Here is a 20617-nt window from a genome sequence, read left to right on the forward strand (position 1 = left end):
ATACAGCATTAACTCTCTTTGGAAAGCTCTCTAGAGGTAGAGAAGGAATTCAGTTTAACCCTAACCTTAACTCTTTTGGCCTTGTTACCTAAAACTTTTTAACATAAACTCACATTTCACTTTCTATGAATTTAAATATTTAAATGTTTTAGGTACATGCCTAATAAATTATTGCCTGATACTCTGAAGTAATAGGAGAGTTTTGATTTTTTAAGATTCATAACTATATACTTTTTAATGACTCCTACTGATAGGTCTTTAAAATTGGCTTTTTTCTTCCATGTGTCAGTATGAATTAAGACCGTCTTTTTCATCCTAAATAATTTAAACTTAGGCAAAATGTGGAGTGGCCAAGAAGATAAAAGTACTACTTATGTAAATTTTATTCTTATAGTCTGTTCAGGAATGAATCATAACAATTTTTCATGGTTTCTGCAGGTTTGCATGGAAATACTTAAGAAATATATAAATATCGGTGAGGTGTGTTTGCTTCAACGTGCAGGTATGAGACAAACTGCTGAAATGTAACTCAGTAATGTGTATATTTCAAATGGAAAGTTCAGTTGCATGTGTTAGACAATAAATATTATGTCCCGAGTATAAAAATGACATGACTTACTAGAAAAGGTTCTCCTGATACAAGAAAATATTAAATTAAATGTGATATTTTATTTGTTTTAAAACTTATCTGGCCCTACCATGTTATACCATAAGTCATTATTAAGCACTTTTTTTTTCATTATTTAAACATTTTCCATACCCACTCAAATTATGGAAAGAGATTTTGCTAAATAATGCAGTTTGCTTACATATAAAATATTTATGTCCTATGCTACTAGAATTACATGTTAATTATTTTATATAAACATGCACAAATTGCCTCATGTCTCCCAATGGCTTATGCATATTCACTCTTTATCTCTTTTGCCCTGGAGAATTTGGCAAGTGGTGTTCTTATTTTATGAAGATGGAACACAGGTGAGACAAGATAGCCTTCTCAAAGCTATGTAAAATATGCAAAGAGCACACAGTTAACTCATGTTAGGACTCCTAATTCAAAAGTTACCCCTCCACTTTTCACCTGGGTTTTTATTTCTTAAATAGCATTCAAAAATAACTGGGTAAAAAATTGAAGAAAAAGTGTCTGTTACTTCTTGATAGTATTCTTTTCTGAAATCTACCATTTGGTCAAATATTGTGATCTTTGAACAGTAAGAATACAAGGGAGTAATGTTTCAGCATCCTCCAAGAGATAACTATCCCCTCAATCTCCATCCCTCCACCAAAATGCTGGGCATAGCCCAGAGGAGCTGGAAGCTGGAGAAGCCCCAGTGGCACTCGGGGAGACTTGAGAGCATAGCAGCCATTAGGAATGACTGGCCCATAACACGTACCAAAGAAATGACCGCAGGGACAACTGAAACTCCCCTGACACCCTAGTCACAGTGCCTGCAGTCTGACACTGACTCGCCCCAGACTGGTGGGCTCCCAGCGTCGGCTTCAATCCTGGGTTGTTGAGAAGTCAGCTGTCTGGAGAACCCATATTGGAGCAGGTTTTAATCTTCTTCTGCAGCTGCCTTGAGGTCCTATTGTGTGAGGCCCAGAGACCCACAGCTGGATGGTACCAATATGCAGAAATCTTAAATGCCTGGTTTTTCGGCAGCTAGAAACAAGAGCAGCAACTTAATTGTGTCTGAACACTAATACTCCCTGGAATTTGTCCTAATGTTAGTAAATCAGATTGCTTTTTCCTACGTATTACATAAAATTGTTGACCAATCCCATATGTGTTGAGAAGTCTTTACAGTAGAAAATAGATAACATATATTCTTAAGCTGTCTGAACACCACCAAATGATACAAATCAAGTCATTCTTTATTATTGCCTCCTGTCATCACTGGCCACAGTTATATCCCCACAAAGTTGAATAACTAATTATGTACGAAAACCTACCATGTATCAGAAAGAAGGCACTTTCATTGGGTATTTTTTTTCTCCAGTAAGGGACTTGGATGTTTTATGCAGAGCTGTCACCTGTAGGCACTCCCATATTGGCACAAGCATAGGAGGAAATTGGACACCAGAAGCTTGCCTTTGGCTGGCCCTTCCAGGATCAGTTGTTTTGAATGGAGGAGCAAGTAGCCATCTCTCACACTTTCTTAATAAATGCCTAGTAAATTTAGTAATGTCTTCAAGAAGTCCATAGCATGTTATCTTTTCTGTAATCCTTTTTGTGTGTGCTAATATTATAAGGAAGTTCTCCCATTAAAGAGAATTGAAAGTTACTGAATTTAACCACTCGGAATAACTGGATAGAAGAAAGACAGTTTGTGACCAAAGGCTCTGAACAATGAGTTCTCAAGCACTGCAGCCTGCTGATAGCCATAGGAAAGCGTGGTCTAAATCACTGATGAGAAGCACACACCTGAACAGCCCTGGGGATCCTTTCATCTCACATCCAGCAGACTAGCAAAGGTGATGAGAGACGGCGATAGTCGTTGGAGGTGTTGTGGGAAGATAGGCACGCTCAGTGCGTCGTCGTTGTTGGAACTGTGAGTCTGTGCAGTTGTGGAGAGTAGTTTTGAGTCATACAGATAAATTAACTCAAGGGTCACATCCTTTGACCCAGAGGTTCCACTGCTAGGCATATTCCCCAAGGAGGTAAACTGGTAAGAAAATCCACATAGATAGCAAAATGTTGAATGTCAGCACTTTCTATGGTAGCAGAGAACTGGAAATGGAAGTAGATGCCAATCAGTTGGGGAATGACTAAACAAATTAAGTAAGGGCCACGAGTGTGAAGGAGAGTTACTGTGCTGCAAGAAATGACAGGTCTGGTGAGAAGCATGGAGAGGTCCACGTGAAGTGAGGCAGAGAGAAATCGTCAGAGCCAAGAAGACAAGGAACATGGTGACTGCAGTGACGGGAATGGAAAGAACAGCCACAGAGCAGTCGAAAGTGAACGTTGCAGAATTATGAGGAATGAGGATGGCCGCAAAGAAGAGTTGGGAGAAGATGCCCTCCATCCCACATCTCTGCAGAGGCGCAAGCTCCAGGATGAGTGTGAACCCTTGCATTTGTCACGCATTGATCAGTTTTGTGGCTCTTTTTTCTCTTCCTCTTTTTTTTAACTTTAAGGAAATTATTTGTTATATAAAGTAACCCTTAGGGAGGGAGGATGCTGGGAGAAATTTTGGCAATGTAAAAACGACATTAATAAAAATTTATTTTTAAATAAGATACTTCAGTAGTTGTCTACCTATCAAAATACAAAATTGGTCCCATGAAATGGGTTTATATTTTTAATTTCCCCACTGATCCGTTAGCCACTGGTTCACAAAAAAAAAAAGTCTTGCTGATACTAATCCCTGATTGGTTGAGAACAAATTGCGTCGTTTGGTATATACTGTTCAAGGTACAAAGGAGAGAGTAAAGCAGTAAATGAGAGTCACTTTAGACGGCCAAAAACCTGTACTTTCAGAACAACCAGAGGAGAATATGGGGAGATCTGGTGTTAATGATGTTGTTGTGTGAAAATAAGCCACATTAAAACTACAAGGAAGAAAAAAGTGGAAGTACCTACAGGAAATTGCATTCTCTGTTTTATAAAGCATTGTCTCTTTGGCAGTCTTTGAAACTCTACTGCTATGTATTCTGTCAATTAAATTTTAAAGTAAGTAGGAAGGCAGTGAGGTTCAAATATTCTGATGGCTAATTACATAGATGAAGGAAGTTTATTTTTCTAATCTATTGTCATATTTCATAAAGCCTGATGTTTACCCAAAAAAAAAAATTGGATAAGGACCTACCTTGACAGAAGAGGGTAATGAATCATTAACTAGGATTTGTTTCTTTTACCTAAGTCATTAAAGAAATAAAATGATTGAAAACATCTGTTTTTTCCACCAGTTATCAAGGAAGATTTTCTCTATCTTTGAATCTGTTTCTTTGAGCATTTGCCTTCCTTTTTTATGCTTCAACATTTTCATGACTATATATGATCTCATTGATGTAGCTATCCCTTCCACAACAACCCGCCTCTTCGGTAGGATTCTTACCTGTGTTCTCCCATGATTCTCCAAAGAGGCTCCAGCCACATGCTTGGTGGCTGCCTTTGCATGTACGTGGGTCCAGGAGGTTTTTTTAACATTCTGTGTGCAAAGATATGTATAAAAAGTTATAAAATGATTTACAAGTGCCTGCCTATACCCTTCTCCTATTTTTCATCGAAAGTTCCCTTGGTATATGCATAGAACATTCTCAGAAGGATTTTATAGTAAGAAGAGAGTAGGCTTTGGATCAGTAGTTACTAATGCCTTCTCACGTTGTCCTTTTTTGTGGTGGTACTTTCTGTGATATTTTCTCCTTTTTGATATACTCCTTTTCAGACTACTAATGAATGAATGAAAAATATCTATTAAGCATCATGTGCCAAACATTGTAATACAAATACTTTGCCTGCTTTCAAGTAGTTTACATTCTACTAGTGAAAGACAACATATATAGAGTATTGACCAAGGAGGGGTATCTTGGTTTGGGAAGTGATTGGGGATAATAAATGGAGCAGTAGGGGAAGTGATTGAGATGTTCTATCCAGCAGCAGTGTTAATATTGATCTGATTACAGTTCTGTCTAGAAAACACAAGGGAGCGAGGTACCCATCTGATGGTGGGTAAATGACCAGGTTACGGTGGTCCGGAAGGGTCAGTGGCAGGCGGGATAGATGTGCCATTCTGTCCTCCCCCCCCAAAAAAAATGTGACTAGGGTAGACTATGAAGCATGACTGGGACCAGCTACATACAGTGTGCTATTTGACATGCAGGCCTCAGGACAAGAATCCTTACCAAATGGTCTCTCCCAGCACAGAGTTCTGTGTGCACTTGGTCTGGTGGGGCTGCTTTTTCCCCATTTCATCTTCTATCCTGTGCCCTCATATCGTATGTTAGGTACTGAGGTGCTAGTATCCAAAAATGGTAGTTCTGCTGTCATTCCACTAAGAGTAGAGCGCTCTAGAAATATTTTCCTTCCAGTGTCCGAGTCTTAGCTGGGTCTTATCTCAAGCTTTCTACGGAGCAGGATTCCCTTTCACTGACTTTTGCTGTTTTGTGAGGTGAATAGTGCTCATTACTGTCCATAATATTAGGGAAAAAACCAACAGAGCTAGATTCTCCAGGACAATATGGAAGGCATTAGTGCACAGACTTCACAGCAGCGCAGTGCCCTGTGATCGTAGAGGTCGGGACCTAGGAGAAGCTACATGAGGTTTTGCTCTGTTGAGACCACTGAAGGATCAGCTTGATAAAAGGGAAGGTTCATAACGTGGACAAGTAGAAAAGAATAAGCCTAAGTAGGGATGACTGAAGGCATAGTCCAAGCCAATCTCTAGATGTGTTTGATGAGTAAAGTTGACATTAGAAGAGGAATTGCCTCAAAACTCTGCTTGTGACCTTAGAGGAGACACCATCTTGGAACAGCACACTGTGTTCTTTAGAGGCAAGGCTTTTACTCTGGTAGGAATGGGAGAAACTTCCTGTTATCGATAAAATTCTTAAGGAAGTAGGCAGTCTCTTTAAGAGATTGTCTGTGAGAAGCGGAGCTAACAGACTGCATGGGACAGAGGATTTCTGGATGACCCCTACGGAAGATCTTCATGCCTTTAAACAAGGATATATAGCATTAAAATTACCCAAAGGGGTAGAGTATGTGTATGTGTATGTGTGTGTGTGTAGGGTTTTTCAGTGTGTTGCCAGTTTCTGATGTCCGACACTGAATTATCATTCTTTCAAATCAAGGAAATTCTTAGTAAAAACTCATACTTTGTTATCCAGAATATAGGTGCCTAGATGAAGATGGTTTTGCATGTGAAAATCTTTGAGGTTTACCATTGAAAATGGCTTGCTATGGATTAGGTGAAATTATCATGAAGAGAAGCCTGAAACAATTCTATTCAAACTTCTTTTTCTGACACATTTTAAAATGTTATCTTGAAATGAAAGTACTATATTACAAACTATAAAATAGACACAAGAGACTATTAAACCCATCGGATCAATAGCCAGAACGTGTCCACTAATATTGGACTCAATACCTGGCAACGTAGCAGATGTTTCAATGATGTTCTTTTTGTTTTTTTCCTCTTCGCTAGTGACATTACAAGATGTTTGCATTTAGTGAGTGCCTTCTATGTACAGGCACTGTGTTGGGTGCTGGGGATACAAAGGCAAAAATTAAATGGCCCCTGCCCTCAAAGAGCTTACGTTTTGTCAGAGAAGACAACACATACACATAAGTATAGACAAAATCAGGTGATTTGGGGATAGCATAGGGGTAGACACTAGCAGCTTGGAGCCTTAGGAAAGGCCTCATACAGGAGGTGCCAGTCGGACAGATTGTTGAAGGAAACGAGGGATTCTAAGGTGGTGAGGGTGAAGGGAGTACATTCCAGGCACAGAGACCTCAACAAGGAAGAGGGAACACTGGGTTATGTGTGATGAACAGTAAGGGGAGTTTGATTCAGCCGTAGAATTCAGGAAGGGGAACAGTGCTTAACAAGGCATTTCATAAATATCCTCCTGCACCACTTCTTTCCCTTTCAGCAGAGAATTCCAACTCCTGTTTTTCCAAAAACATAGGCCAGTCATCCATTGTAAGCTGCTGCTTCCTCTCATATCCCACTACTCAAAACCTTCAGTGAATTCCCACTCTTTCTTCCTCGGTTCCAGTCTGTAATTGGAAGAGGTGCTTTTCTTTATCAGGACCAGTGCTGCTCACCTCTCGTTTCCTCTGGCAGTTTGCTGCTTCAGTCACCCCTGCTCTCTAACTTGGAGTATCTCCCTGTCTTCTAACGCCGCCTCGGCTCCCCACAGACCTGGCCGTGCCCTTCTTCCCCATTCTCTGGGATCTCTTCACAAGACTAGTGGCGGTGACTCGGCAGTCCCTGCTTTATCTGTAGTTTATCTAGGCTGGGTGACGGGAAGTCATCGAGTGCCATTCCTGGGGACTCCCATCGCCATCCCTGTACCTGGGGCGTCAGCTCCTGCACTTTCTGCATGAATGAGGAGCGGGCTATGGCTTTGTCTGGAACGCAGGCTCCTCGTGACTAGGGAGTGCTTCATTCTTTGTCCTTGGATCCCCCGCCCTTAGCACATAGCGGGCGCTTAGTAAACGCTGTTTGATTGGTTTCATTGTGATGAGGAAGACTTGGTGTGGAAGCTCTGTCGAGTTCAAGTCCACAAGCCGTGTGTAACTGGTAGTCTGAAGAGTTACCTGCAGCCTTGAGAGACGAAACAGCATGCCCGTGTGTGTCGGGAGCAGGACCTGGCCTCGGGTCACCTCGACGCCTGCACCAGCGCTCTGTCCTCTGGTCTTACTGCTTCTCTTCAGGCCCTGGCAAACTCGTTAGAGCCTGTCTCTCCTGGTGCAAGTCAGAAGAGACCTGAGCAGGAGCAGCTCGTCCGCCCTGTCCCCTGATGCCATTCACCCATGCTTCTCCCAGCTCTGGTCTTCTTCTCTAAAACGGCTTTTAAAAAAACAGTTTGGGGGCAGCTAGGTAGCACAGTGGGTAGAGCACCAGCCCTGGAGTTAGGAGGAAGCGAGTTCAAATCCAGCCTCAGACACATGATACTAGCTAGGTGACCCTGGGCAAGTCACTTAACCCCAATTGCCTCACCAAAAAACAGCCAAAAAAAGAGTTTAGGGTTGTGCTATATTTGCTCATCCCTCTAGGACTTTATGCTTTTTGTGCTCATTCATTTTTTATGACACAGGGTGCCAGAGTGGAGAATGTCGCCCCTGAGAGTCACGAATGCCTGAACTCCAATTCTTTCTCTAACACTTGCTGGCTCTGCGATTTAACCACTCTGGGCCTTGGTTTCCTTGCCTATAAATGATTTTCTTTTTTTTTTGGTGAGGCAGTTGGGGTGAAGTGACTTGCCCAGGGTCACACAGCTAGTGAGTGTTATGTGTCTGAGGCTGGATTTGAACTCAGGTCCTCCTGACTCCAAGGCCAGAGCTCTATCCACTATGCCACCTAGCTGCCCCTAAATGATATTTATAATATATACCTACAATGGTGGCAAGACTCAAATGAAATAATATGTTAAAATGCTTTGCCCTGTAAACACTATAATTATCAGGTATTATCATTATTATTATTATTATTATTACTTGGTAATCAAAATTATTTGAGATTTGTCTACTTCCAAGAACTAGCATCTCCAATGTAGTAATACAAAGAATATAGACTGTGGAGTCACTTGGCCCGGGTCTTCTACTTATGGTGCATGTGGCTGTGAGGTAAGTCAGTCTTTTGAGGCCTCAGTTTCCTTATTATGAAATGAAAAGGGTAGACTAGATCACTACGGTCTCTCCAAGATATAGATTTTTTTTTAATAAAGCTTAATGAATTGTGTTTAATTTCCAAATGACAATATCCTAAAATCCTATCATCTAAATCTTACATTTTCAGCAAACCTGTTTATGGAGTACTACAGAAAGTTTCCTCCTGGGGTACATTTTGAATCACAAGTGTTAAATGATCTTCTGATTTCTTTACTCAAATGCTGTTTATTGAAAGAAGTATTTCAGGTAGTAAACATCAGCATAATGGTCAAAATGCTGGTAAGTAACCTAGAAATACCTTTGAAAGTTTTTTCACTAAGTGAATGTTGTTTCCTTATGCATTTGTTTATGTAATTTAGTGGCTTGATGTCTATGTTTATTAAATACCTCCTAGAGAACAAGTGCATTTTGAGCCTGAATTAATTTGAGAAAGCAAAAGTATCCTGAAAGAGAAGAAATTGTGAAAATGAGTGTGCATCTTTTTTTTGTTTTATCCAGCCTGCTCTAAAAGTATTAATAAAAGTATTTGAGCATGTGGAATCTATGAACTTAAGGAATGCTGTGCCAGCTCTAATTGATATATTTTGTAAGGTATGATTTCTTATTCCTCTCTTTTTTTTGTTGTTTTTGATTTAAAACATTTATTAAGCAGCTGCTGGTACTGGTGATAAAAAAAAGAAAAGCGTGAAGTGGTCCCTGTCTTTATCAAACTTACCTCCTTCTAGGAGGGTATAACATGTGTATGAATAAGTAAATACAAGACAGGTTGAGGTGGGAAAGAAGGGGGGAAATGAGCATTTGCTAAGCACTGTACTAAACACTTTCCAAATATTATTTTATTTGATCCTAACAACCTTTGAGGTAGATACTGTTATCATTCCCGTTTTTACAGTTGAGATATCTGAGGCAAACACACATTACGTGCCTTGCCCAGAGTCACAGAATTAATGTCTGAGGCAGATTTGAACTCTGGTCTTCTGGAGTCCAGTACCAGTGTGGCTGTGCAGTGCTGCCACACAGTTGCCTAATTCTAGGGTAGTGAGCTGGACTTAGCAAAGCCCTAACAACTAGGAGGATTAGGGAAGGGCTTTCTGTAGGAGGTGGAACCTGAGGGATTCTGAGAAAAACAGGTTAGAGGGAGGATTCCAGGCTCTTGAGACGACCTGTTCCAAGCAAGAAGATGGAATGTCAAGTTCAGAGATTGGCTGGAACATAGGGTACTTATAGGCAAGTAATACGAAATGAGTCTGGAAAGGTAGTTGAGAGCCAGATTGTGGAGGGCTTTCAGTGGTAGGCTGGGAAGTTTGTATTTTGACCTAGGAGCAGTAGGCCAGCCACTGAAAATAGAAATAGAGGACTGACATAGAGCTACGTTTTAGAATTGTCAATTGGACGTTTGTGTAGAGGAAAGCTGGATAGCTGGGTCTGATTGCAGGAAAATTACTATGGAGACATCTTTGTAGACCAGGTAAGAGGCAAAGGATGTTGGCACTGCAAAGTAAAGGCTATGGAGAGAGAAGGGAGAAGCTATAGAACATTCTGTGGGATAAACTTGAAAGGATGTGACAGTGATTTGGGCAGGAGAAAAGAGTCACTGAGAATAGCAGGAAAAAGACTTCAGAATTTCTCAGGTCATAGCCCTGGGTCCCTGAAAGGACAGTGGAGCCATCAACAAAAATAGGTTTTGAAGTAGGGTGGGATCAGAGAAGGAATGTGAGTTAGGGACAGCTTGGGGTCCAGGTAGATGCAGTCCATGGACAGTTGGTGTTGAGGCCTGGAGTTGAGGGGATGATGAGGACTGAAGATAGTGAGTCACAGTGGGCGGGCGGGTATAGACATAGTGTGTACGTATATGTGGATAGGAAGCTTCTGGGGAGTTCAAGCTATATAAGAAAATCGTAAGACAGCATCAAGTTGCCTTTGATGAAATTAGGTCACCTGAACCAGATGAACTATTTCCTCTTTTTCTGGAGGAAAACCCACAGCTGGCTTTTGCAACCGCTCAGTCACTGTCAGCAAGTTTTGAAAGACCATGGAAAACAAGAGAGCTGCCACCGAAGTGGAGACGGGAAATAGTGCTGACTGTTTCAAAAAAGGAAAGAGAACTAAGTGCAAATTACAGGACAGTGGACTTGACGTTAATTCCTGGGAAAATCCTAGATGTGGTCCTTGAGAGAAAAGGTTAGAGCTAGAAAAAGAAGGCGTGATTACAGAAAGTACGTACGTCTTGGTGAAGAGCAGATCGTGCTCGACGTGATTTATTTAAGCAGGGTTACTAAACTAGTGCATCAGCAGGTCAGACTCTCGACTTCAGTAAAGCATCTGATGTAGTGTCTCATTATTGTGGAAGAGACAGAGAAATGAGGGCTAGACGATAACACAGTTAGATGGAGTCAGAATCAGTTGAATGGTTTGACTCAAAGAATCGTGATTATTGAAAGAATGAAAGTACGGAAGCAATCTCCTGGAGCAGATAGGATAGAATGGGTTCAAGAATACATGTAGAGAGGCTTGCCGTGTCTCCTGTGAGGAGATGGCCCTTCTCGTTACCAAGACTTAAGGAAGAGAGAGTGAGAGAAGACATCTGAGTGTGTGAGATGAGGGAGAGAGAGCAGAGCTTGTGCTGAATGTCCTCAGTTTTTTCAGTGAGTGTCCTGAGGGGTCGGTCAGTGGATGACAGCTCCCAAGACCTTGAAGAAGTGATAAATATGGACAGAATGAACCTCAAAGAAGAAGTTACTGACTTGATAGAGGGAGAGGGAGAGTTTGGAAATGGCAGTGGGGAACAAGGAGCATTCCGCACTAGTGATATGAGTGAAAGTCCAACCAGTGCTGGAAAGGGTGACCAGGGAGGTTGCGTCATCAGGAGGGAGCCAGGTCCCAGTGAATGCCAGAAGATAAAGAGGTGGGGGAGTTTTAAGATAAAAATGAGCTTTTTGTCAGAGAGCACAGAACAAAGCAGAAGTGGGTAGCTCTAGAGTGGAACACGGTGAGGGGAAGGAGCAGAGGAGACAGAATGGAAGTCTGCATTAAAGGAAGCATTGCATCCAGAGATAAGAATGTGATACAGTCAGTCCCCAGTGTACTCTGCCATGGCAGAGCTCATCTGGAATATTATGTTCAGGTCTATGCGCCACAGTTTAAGGATATTGGTTAGATTGAAAGCATCCATACCACATGAGGATCAGTTGAAGGAATCGGGTGTTTAACACGGCGAAGAGAAGACCCAGATGAGACATGATAGCCGTGTTCAAGTATTTCAAGGGCCGTAGTGTAGAAGAGGCGTGAGACTCATTCCGTTTCGCCCTGGGGGCCACAGATTAATAGCCAGAAGTTAGAAGGACGCCAGGTTGGGCTGGATGTCAGGGAAAACTTAACAATTAGAGTCTTCCGAAAAAGCACGTGCTGCCTGTAGAAGTCATGAGTTTCCCATAACTGGGAGTCTTCAAACAGAGGCTGAATGGCCATTTGTTGGATATTTTGTGTAAGGAATTTTTGAGCAAGAATGGTTTGGACTAAATGACCACTGAGGTCCCTTCCAGCTCTGAGATTCTGTGAACTTGAAAGAGCTGATGAGTTCACCAAGAAAGTAAGTAGAGAGAGAGGATGGGAGCCTCACGACCTGACTTTGAGGGGCACCAACAACCAGTGGCCATGAAATGGAAGATTCGATAGCCCCCCAAAAAAGGTAAATGGAGTAGAGTGTGGGCATAAGTAGGAAGAGGCCATGGGTGTTACAGAAGGGGAGAGTGGAGAGGTGGAGAGGTTGGCCAGCAGCATCAGATGCTACAGAAAGACCAGGCAGGACGAGGCCAGAGAGAATGCACAGAGCCAGTCATTTGAAATTGTTGGCAATCTTAGTTTCAATTAAGTGTTGAGTCTTGGAGATACATAGCGTTTGAGAAGCAAATAGGAGGTGATACCATGAAGACAAATAACTATGTTTATGGACAGGAGTTTGACTACAACAGGCAGAAGAGAATGAGGAGGTTTGAATGGATAGGAGAAGGGTTAAATGAAGAGTTGGTTTTTTTGTGTTTCTTTTTTACTATTTAAAGAATGGGAGACCTGAGCACATTAGGCAGGAGCCAGGGAAGAAGCCTCTGGAAAATGCAGTATTGGTTTAGATTCTTAAAATCTAGCCAATAGCTCACTAATGATCAGATTCCTTAAAAGTCTGCCCAGTATGGCAGATGTTGTAATAAACCTTGTCTTTGGCTGGGGAAAAAAAAAAAAGAAAATGCAGTATTAAAGATTAGAAAGAGCCAGCAAGTGATAGGGGTAGCCTTAGATTCAGGAAGACGTAGGTTCAAATCCACCGTACATTTCTGTGTGTCCATGGGCAAGGTACTTAACCTCCCTGAGCTTCAGTTTTCTCATCTATAAAAGAGGGGATACAAACTCTAGGGTCTGTTTCATAAACCTGCTTTTTGGTTTTTGTTTTTGGTCTAGACCTGTGGTTCTTATCTTTGTATTGAGCTCCATGGTATAGAAATTCCTTCCTGTGATACAGAACACAACTTGTCTAAAACCCGTCATCTTAGAGTGTTGCCTGAAGTACCTAGAGATGGAACAACTTGCCCAAAGTTGGGCAGTTAGTGTGTGTTAGAGGCAGAAGGGGCACTGTGAGGCTGGCTCTCCACTCACCACTGCACCAGGCTGCCTTTCCAGAGGCATATTGGGAGATTCAGATGAGCTACTATGTGCAGAGTGCTGTGAAAACAAACTTTAGCATTCCATATGAATGTACCACGTGTGATGGTTTGGAATAGGGTGAGATTGGGGGCAGTATGGGGTGAGGGTGAGGCGGGAATGGAGGTAGGCGTTAGCAGGAGAGGGGCCACTTCTGCAGAATCTGGAGCAAAGGAGGAGAGTCTTACTCCCCAATATAAAATGCTTATATTTCTGTAATCGAATACATCCAATTAATATACTATCTATATTGTAGTGCGTGGATAGATAGACACCCTCCTTATACCGTGTAGGATGTGTACACACACACGCATGCACACGCAGTACTTGTCATCACATTCTGTTTTCAAAATGGCCTTGCTGTCTTCAGAGGCTTCCTGGGCAGATTTTTTTAAACTAGCAACCGCTTCCCCTTAAATACCATAATTATTTGGCTAATTCTTTCCTGGTCCTGGTAGGCTCCATCCTCATTCTTTTTGGCAATTTTTTTAAAATACACTTACACTGTGATAATTAACAGCTGAAGGAAAGGAATGGCTGAACATGTCTTATGTTTTATCTAAATCTTGCAAGTAAAATGTATTGTAAATATTTTTTTCTCTTCTTACTTTACAGCTTGTAGAAGCTGGGATGATTCTTGACTCTGAACATTTTAACTATCTTATTAAGCTCTTGTATCAAGTACAGGCTTCCAAACAAGAAATAAATGCTGTTTTAGAAATGAAATCCAGGTGAGAAAGTTGTTCATATTAAAATACCAAAGATGTTTTTTATTTCAGGCTTGAAAATAAGTTCGGAAGTTAAGACACCAGCACAATTTTAGTTGGTCACAAGTCATTTGTTCTCTCATCCAAGTGGGCCTCATACTCAAGGCCCACCCAAGTGGCAAAGGTATAAATTAAGAAATGTCGCTTGCCTGTTGCCTCCTCTTTGTTCACCTCCCTAAAGCAAACTGTTGATCTGCGTGCCCTGAGCTGACGGTCCTTGCTGGTGGCCGTCTTGGGCACTTCTCCAACCCTCGAGGCTCTTCCTGTCCCACCTCCTTTCTTTCCCCTCAGTAGAATTTTACATACACTCGCCTTCCCGTTTTCTGTTTCCTACCACTTCATGGTTTAGGTACTTGTTACTTTTAGTCCACGTGGGTACCCAGACGTCCCCTCCAGAATTACTGTAAATCATCATCTGTCTCCTCATCCACCTCTCATCACAGTGCTGTTAAAGGTGATAGAAAAAAAAGGATTGCATATACCAAATTGAATAAAACCGTTCATTGGCATTATAACTATGCTAAGTTGAGTCTTTTCTGAATATATAAATATAAATATATAAAAATATCAATATAACAAATCCTCATGAATTCAGGAATGAAGTAAGACTTCACAGTCATTTAGTTACCCATTTAAGTGCTCAACTTCTACTGAACTCAGTGGTAATATCCCCCATCCTGAATGGCAAGATGGATTGGTTTCACAGAACGAGGTTTTCAAACTAGTAGTAAGTATGTTAACTGACATTTTACTAGTTTCAAATAACTATGTTTTCTCATAACTTGGACTTTATGGATTTAAAAAAGTGATTTCTGCCCATCTGTTCAAAAATACAAGATTGTATTGATGATACACCCTTGGAAAATTGGTTGCAAAACACATTTCTGCAAACTTAAGCATATTTTCCCACTGATTTATTTAACTAAAGAAAGAAAAATAAATCCCATTACAAACAACTTTCATGTTTCTAAGGGAGAATTCTTTCTGAGTTCTCAACAACTGACTAAAAAATGAATTTTTAGACTATAGCCTACTTGTAAGTCAGAGAACTTTTGAATATTTTCCTCATCACTATACACTAGTGATGCAGATGTCACCACCATCAGGCCATTCACACAGTCAGCCTCATTTGAGCCAGTGTGACATTTTATGCCTTCAAGAGTGACTGTCCCACACCCTCAGAGCCAAAGGAATGTGACCAACCAGATGTAAAAAGCTTTTCCCTGGAATACACAAATCAAGTTTCCATCTATGTAGCACCAAGTCATAGAGAGAGATACTGATGAGCAGCCCCATCCTTACCCAGAGACTCCTTTGTGAAATATTTTTAGTTAACAAGCATTTTTACTTTCTCCCTCCTGCCTTCCCCTTGTTGAGAAAAGAAAAACGGGAAAACAAAACCCACGTGACCTTCACAGTCAAGCAAAACAAATTCCCCCATTGGCCGTATCCAAAAATAGACATCTTGCACCCCTCACCTTTCTGTCAGGCAGCTTCCCCATAACTTTCTAATCTGCTGTAGTCCTTAACCACTGCAGACCCTTCCTCCTTCCTCCTTCCTCCCATAGCTGAAAACCATACTAATTTTGAGGATTCAGTTTTACATCAGGAAATCGTAGTTATTAATCACCTTAAAATGGTGACTTCCTATCTTTTTGGCATTAATATCCTTTTATTTTTTCCCTGCAACATTTTTGCAGGCCATTCTATATCAACGAGTGCTGTGGTATGTGTTATAATGAATTTTATTTTGAAATTTCCTGATAACTGTGAAAAATATTTCTCGAAATACTTGGGTCTGGAAATTACTGATTTGATAACTGATTGTTTTTTAGAGGTTGGAAACTTGGTAGTATCCTGAAATGTGTCTATTTAAGGTGAAACACATAGGAACTTTTTAAAATAGTCACCTTTGTGGCCAGGATATTTAGTAACTCTTATTAGTGAATATAAAAGTAATTAACCTTTTTCCATTGTTAAAGGTTACGGGTGAGACACTTTAAAAAGAACTGGCTCTCTGACTTAAATTCAGCAACAACTGAAATAGAGGTGAGTAACCTGTAGATTTAGGATTTTTGCTTGTTTTTAGACCGATTGCTTATTCTCTACACATACAGTGAAAATCCAAAGAAAAAATTCAATTATATCTATAAGTTAAAATTTTTGGAGAGGAGAGAATAGTCAGATTTTTAGCAAACCAAGATTGAATAACTGATTTGGAACATACTTCCACTTTCAACGCTAATTTCTGTATCTTGTAGGTTTTTTAAACTTGAGAAAATAAAATTCATTTTAACTAGAAAATATATTCTATTAAAGAGAATAGTCAGTGGGCAGTTTTAAGCTTCAGGATCTACATTTTTTTCATTCTGATGACCTAGCAATTGACTTAGTTGTAGTGTACGTAAGCCGAGTTGGTGTTACTTACACAGTTGTGATTTGATCACAGTCACATACCATCTAATGTGATTCTGTGAAAATGGAACATTAAATGAAACATTACACATTATAATTGTTCCAGGAAACAATATTATAAACATTTTAAATGGAGGATCAACTGAACAATGTCAAAATGGGGGTTTTGTTGTTCAGTTATTTAAATCATGACTCACACTTTGATGCCATTTGGAGTTTTCTTGGCAAAGATACTGGAATAGTTTGCCATTTCCTTCTCTAGCTTATTTTACAGATGAAGAAACTGAGGCAAACCAGGGTTAAGTGACTTTGCCCTGGGTCACAGAGCTAGCAAGTGTCTAAGGCTGGATTTGAACTCAAGTCTTCTTGACTCCAGGCCTGGCACTCTGTTCACTGTGCCTCCTAGCTGCTCTGAAGTAGGAGTTTATGACATAACAAATATGTGGCCAGCATTTTTAGGGCATGCTTGTATCACTAGGTAGAAGTATCTTGGCTCAGATCTTTAAAGTATGTTACACAGGAATTTTGACTTAGTACATTTTTCAGTGTGGAATTTATAGCAAACTAATATTTTATCATTAAGTATTCAGTCATTTTTCAGTCATTTCTGACTCTTCATGACCGCATTTGAGGTTTTTTTGGCAAAGATACTGGAGTAGTTCGCCATGTACTTCTTCAGTTCATTTGTAGATGAGGAAACTGAGGAAAACAGGGTTGTGACTTGCCCCGGTCATACAGCTAATAAGTGTCTGAGGTTCAGTTTGAACTCTTGAAGAGGAGTCTCCCTGACTCCAGGCCTGGCACTCTATCCACTGAGCCACCTCGCTGCTCCATCATTAAGTATACTCTTCTCTTGGGGCAGCTAGGTGGCGCAGTGGATAGAGCGCCAGCCTTGAAGTCAAGAGTACCCTGAGTTCAAATCCGGCCTCAGACCAAACACTTGACACTTACTAGCTGTGTGACCCTAGGCAAGTCACTTAACCCCAATTGCCTAAAAAAAAAGTATACTCTTTTAAAAAAAAAATTACCTTTAAGGATGAAATAAATACAGTAGGTGTTTTTAAAGAAGAATATATCATTAAATAGAAGCTTCTCTTAAAACACCTACTGTATTTACTTCATCCTTAAAGGTCATTTTTATGTCTTCAGGTGACTTTTTTCCCCCATGTTAATGTAAACTCTAGTTATGTAATAGAAATTAGTTGAAAAAAATGATTGTTTGCAGAAATGTGTTTTGCAACCAGTTTTCCAAGGGTGTATCATCAATACAATCTTGTATTTTTTAACAAATGGGCAGAAACCACCTTTTGTAAATTCATAAAGTCCAAGTTATAGGAAAACATAGTTATTTGAAACTAATAAAATGTCAACAGTTTACATACTTACAGCTACTCTGAAAACCTAGTTCTGTGAAACCCATCCCATCTTGCCCTTCAGGAGGGGGCATGCCATCAGTAGAAGTTGAACTACTTAAATGTGTAATAACTAAAATAATTAAATGATGGTGAATTCTTACTCCATTCCTGAATTCGTAAGGATTTATTATATTCAGAAAAGAGAGGTGTACCTTAACTTAGCATAGAGTTGTAATGCCGGTTAAAGGTTTTATTCGATTTGGTATATGTAATCATTCTTTTCTATCATCTTGAACAGCATTGTAAAGAAAAAGGTGACTGGACCAGTTTGGGAAATTTGTACATTAATGTAAAAATGGGTTGTGAAAAATTTGCAGATCTTCAGAGATTTTCAGCATACATTGCTGAAGCATTAACAAAAGATTACAAAGAAGAAAGACAAGGAGTTCCTTTTTGTGAATTTGCTGATGCAGGTAAAAGTTATTATTGTGGAACTATTTTATTGAGAACTAGGTAATCCAAAGGTTGACTCTACATTTGGGCGTGACCAGAGGAGAGCTGGTGGGACTCTTTCTGTTCGGTAAAGTAAGAAGGAAGCAGGCTTGACACAGCCTGCTCCTGCCTGCGTATTTTGCTTCTTTGAATGACACATACTAACTACAAATGGATTTTATAAACTAAATGACATGAATAATAGCATTCAAATCCAAGATTCTGGAGTTCTAATCTCCATTGTTTCATAAGCTTTTATTTTTTCTTTTCATTTGAAGTAACAACAGTGGTGCTAGTGATTTGGAAAAAGCATCCCAAGTTTTTTTAAGTTCTTGCCATTGAGAGCAAATCTCAGAGTCTCTTCCTAATTTAATTCCCCAGTAACTGGAGTAAAATTTGAGGTCTCACCTAATTTTAAGTTATTTGCGATCATATATTAATTGACTATGAAATATTAAAATGTTGGTGTCCAAATATTTTAATTTACCATTTTAAAATAATTTGTACAGGTTAAAGTTGCTATTTCATATTATGTTACATTATAACTATTTACTTTTCAGTTAGCAAAGATCCCCAAAACAGCGAGATTGATAAAATTTTGCTGGGAAGAATTGGCATCAGTGCAATCTACTTTTATCACAGACTACTACAATGGTCTAAGGTATTTACAAGGATTATTTTGTTTTGGGAATGAAATGTGTCAGTTTTAAATTTTTGGATAATAGTTTCCATGCCCAAACTCAATACTTTCTATGGGAGATAAAAATGGTGTCCAGGAAGATGGCGGATGAGTTGGAGAAGACCAGGGATATAGACAGGCCTGAAAAACAGTGCCCTAAATTGTATCTATTTTAAGGGGCAGCGAGGTGGCGCAGTGGAAGGAGCACCAGCCCTGAAGTCAGGAGGACCTGAGTTCAAATGTGTCCTCAGCCCAACCACTTGACACTTACTAGCTGTGTGACCCTGGGCAAGTCACTTAACCCCAGTTGCCTAACAAACAAACAAACAAACAAACAAACAAACAAATAAATAAATAAATCGTTATCTATTTTAAATACCCTTCTGTTCAATTCTAGAATCTTAACCCCAAGTATGGGGACAGATAAGTTTTATAAAGTCATTTTTATAATATCACCTTTCTTGTGAGGTAATGCCAAAGATAGTTGGGCTTGGTCCAAGTGACTGGAGGATAGTTGTATTTTTCCCTAAAACCTACCCAACACATACCTTGGTGTTAGAGATTGGCTTCTAGGATCAAAACAGAAAGCCTTCTTTCAGTGTGGTGCTTAACCTGGTAATTCTGCATATTATAATGCCAGTCTCCTTAAATCCTTAGGAAGGGCAAGCCTGCCCTTTGGGATAAAAAGACCCTCAACAGTCATTTCATTGAAGTGGGAGCCATAGAATACAGAGCAGGGAGGGGAAACCTCAAGAGAAAGTAGGAAAGATGGCGACCTTCCCTAGGCCAGGTGCTTCAATGTCTTGTATCACTGCCCTCACCATTAAGGCTATTTTGTACTCTGTAAATTGCCATGTGCTATGATAAACCTGAGTTCAAATTCTACCTCAGATGCTTAGTAGTTATGAGACCCAGGGCAAATCACTTAGACTCTCTTTTCTTATCTGTAAAATGGGAAGATTAGCCCCTCCCTTACAAGATTATTGTGAGGCCCAAAAGAGACAATACAGGTAGAGCACTCTACAGATCTTATAGCAGGTAGAAACGCCACCTGTTAATTGTTATTAAACATATACGTAGTCACATTTCTCTCATAAGAAATAAAACCAATGTTTAACAAATGTAGCATATTCATGAGGTTACTCTGGGATTGTTTAAGTTCACACTGATTGCCTTTTAGGGCTAAAATCCTGACTACTTCAAATCCAGGCACATTTTAATAGTTTAAGAACCTCTTTATGGAGAATATTTTAATATAACTTTTTTGTAATAGTACTATTTTAATAGGACTGTATGGTTAAATTCCTTGTTTATTTATCTTGATATTTGATTGTTGATTAAGGTACATCCCCGTTTCCTGGCTTTTTTCAAGTCCCAGCTAAAAATCCTGCATTCTACAGAAAGGCTTTTCCTTTCCCCCTCCGTTCTAGCCCCGTCCCTGCTGATTTATTGCAGTTTGTTCTGTATTTAGTGTGTTGTCTTCCCCTTTAGACCGTGAGCCCCTCAAGGGCAGGGACTGCCTTAGGTTTCTTTGTACCCTCAATGTGCTCTAATTACCTTTGGTGATTGGTGTTGCAGTTAGCCAGTTGAGTACAGTCTGGAGGTCAGTCCTCTGTGGTGATCCTGGCTTTCCATGGATAACTTACTCTGTGCTGTAGTTTTTAGGGATTTCTGTGTAGCCACAAGTGTTCTGTGTCCCTCATATTGACCCCCCACCATCTTTGAGATCCCTTCATAAGAGCTGGTAATATAGTAAATAACTTTTTAGAATTTATATGCCTCCATACTAGAAGGAAATTTTTTAAATGGCTCAATTTGGCAATACTCGTGATCCTCTGCTGAGGAAAATACCAGTATACAGATTTTTGTTGTTGTT

General features: G+C 40.1%; 1 protein-coding gene across 2 annotated transcripts in view; it reads left to right on the forward strand.

Annotated features, from left to right (window-relative positions):
- The window catches only part of TOPAZ1 (testis and ovary specific TOPAZ 1), a 76188-nt gene that overhangs the window by 42133 nt on the left and 13438 nt on the right, over nt 1-20617 (forward strand). For both annotated transcript variants that reach the window (XM_078151201.1, XM_078151202.1), the window contains 7 exons: nt 439-502; nt 8469-8620; nt 8840-8932; nt 13649-13764; nt 15783-15849; nt 17869-18043; nt 18623-18723. In XM_078151201.1, the coding sequence (XP_078007327.1) occupies nt 439-502; nt 8469-8620; nt 8840-8932; nt 13649-13764; nt 15783-15849; nt 17869-18043; nt 18623-18723 (768 nt within the window). The remainder of the gene's footprint in view (nt 1-438; nt 503-8468; nt 8621-8839; nt 8933-13648; nt 13765-15782; nt 15850-17868; nt 18044-18622; nt 18724-20617) is intronic.

The sequence above is a fragment of the Phascolarctos cinereus genome, unplaced genomic scaffold, assembly GCF_003287225.1.
Source record: "Phascolarctos cinereus isolate Bilbo 61053 unplaced genomic scaffold, phaCin_HiC Scaffold_1;HRSCAF=81, whole genome shotgun sequence".
Classification (NCBI taxonomy): Eukaryota; Metazoa; Chordata; class Mammalia; order Diprotodontia; family Phascolarctidae; genus Phascolarctos; species Phascolarctos cinereus.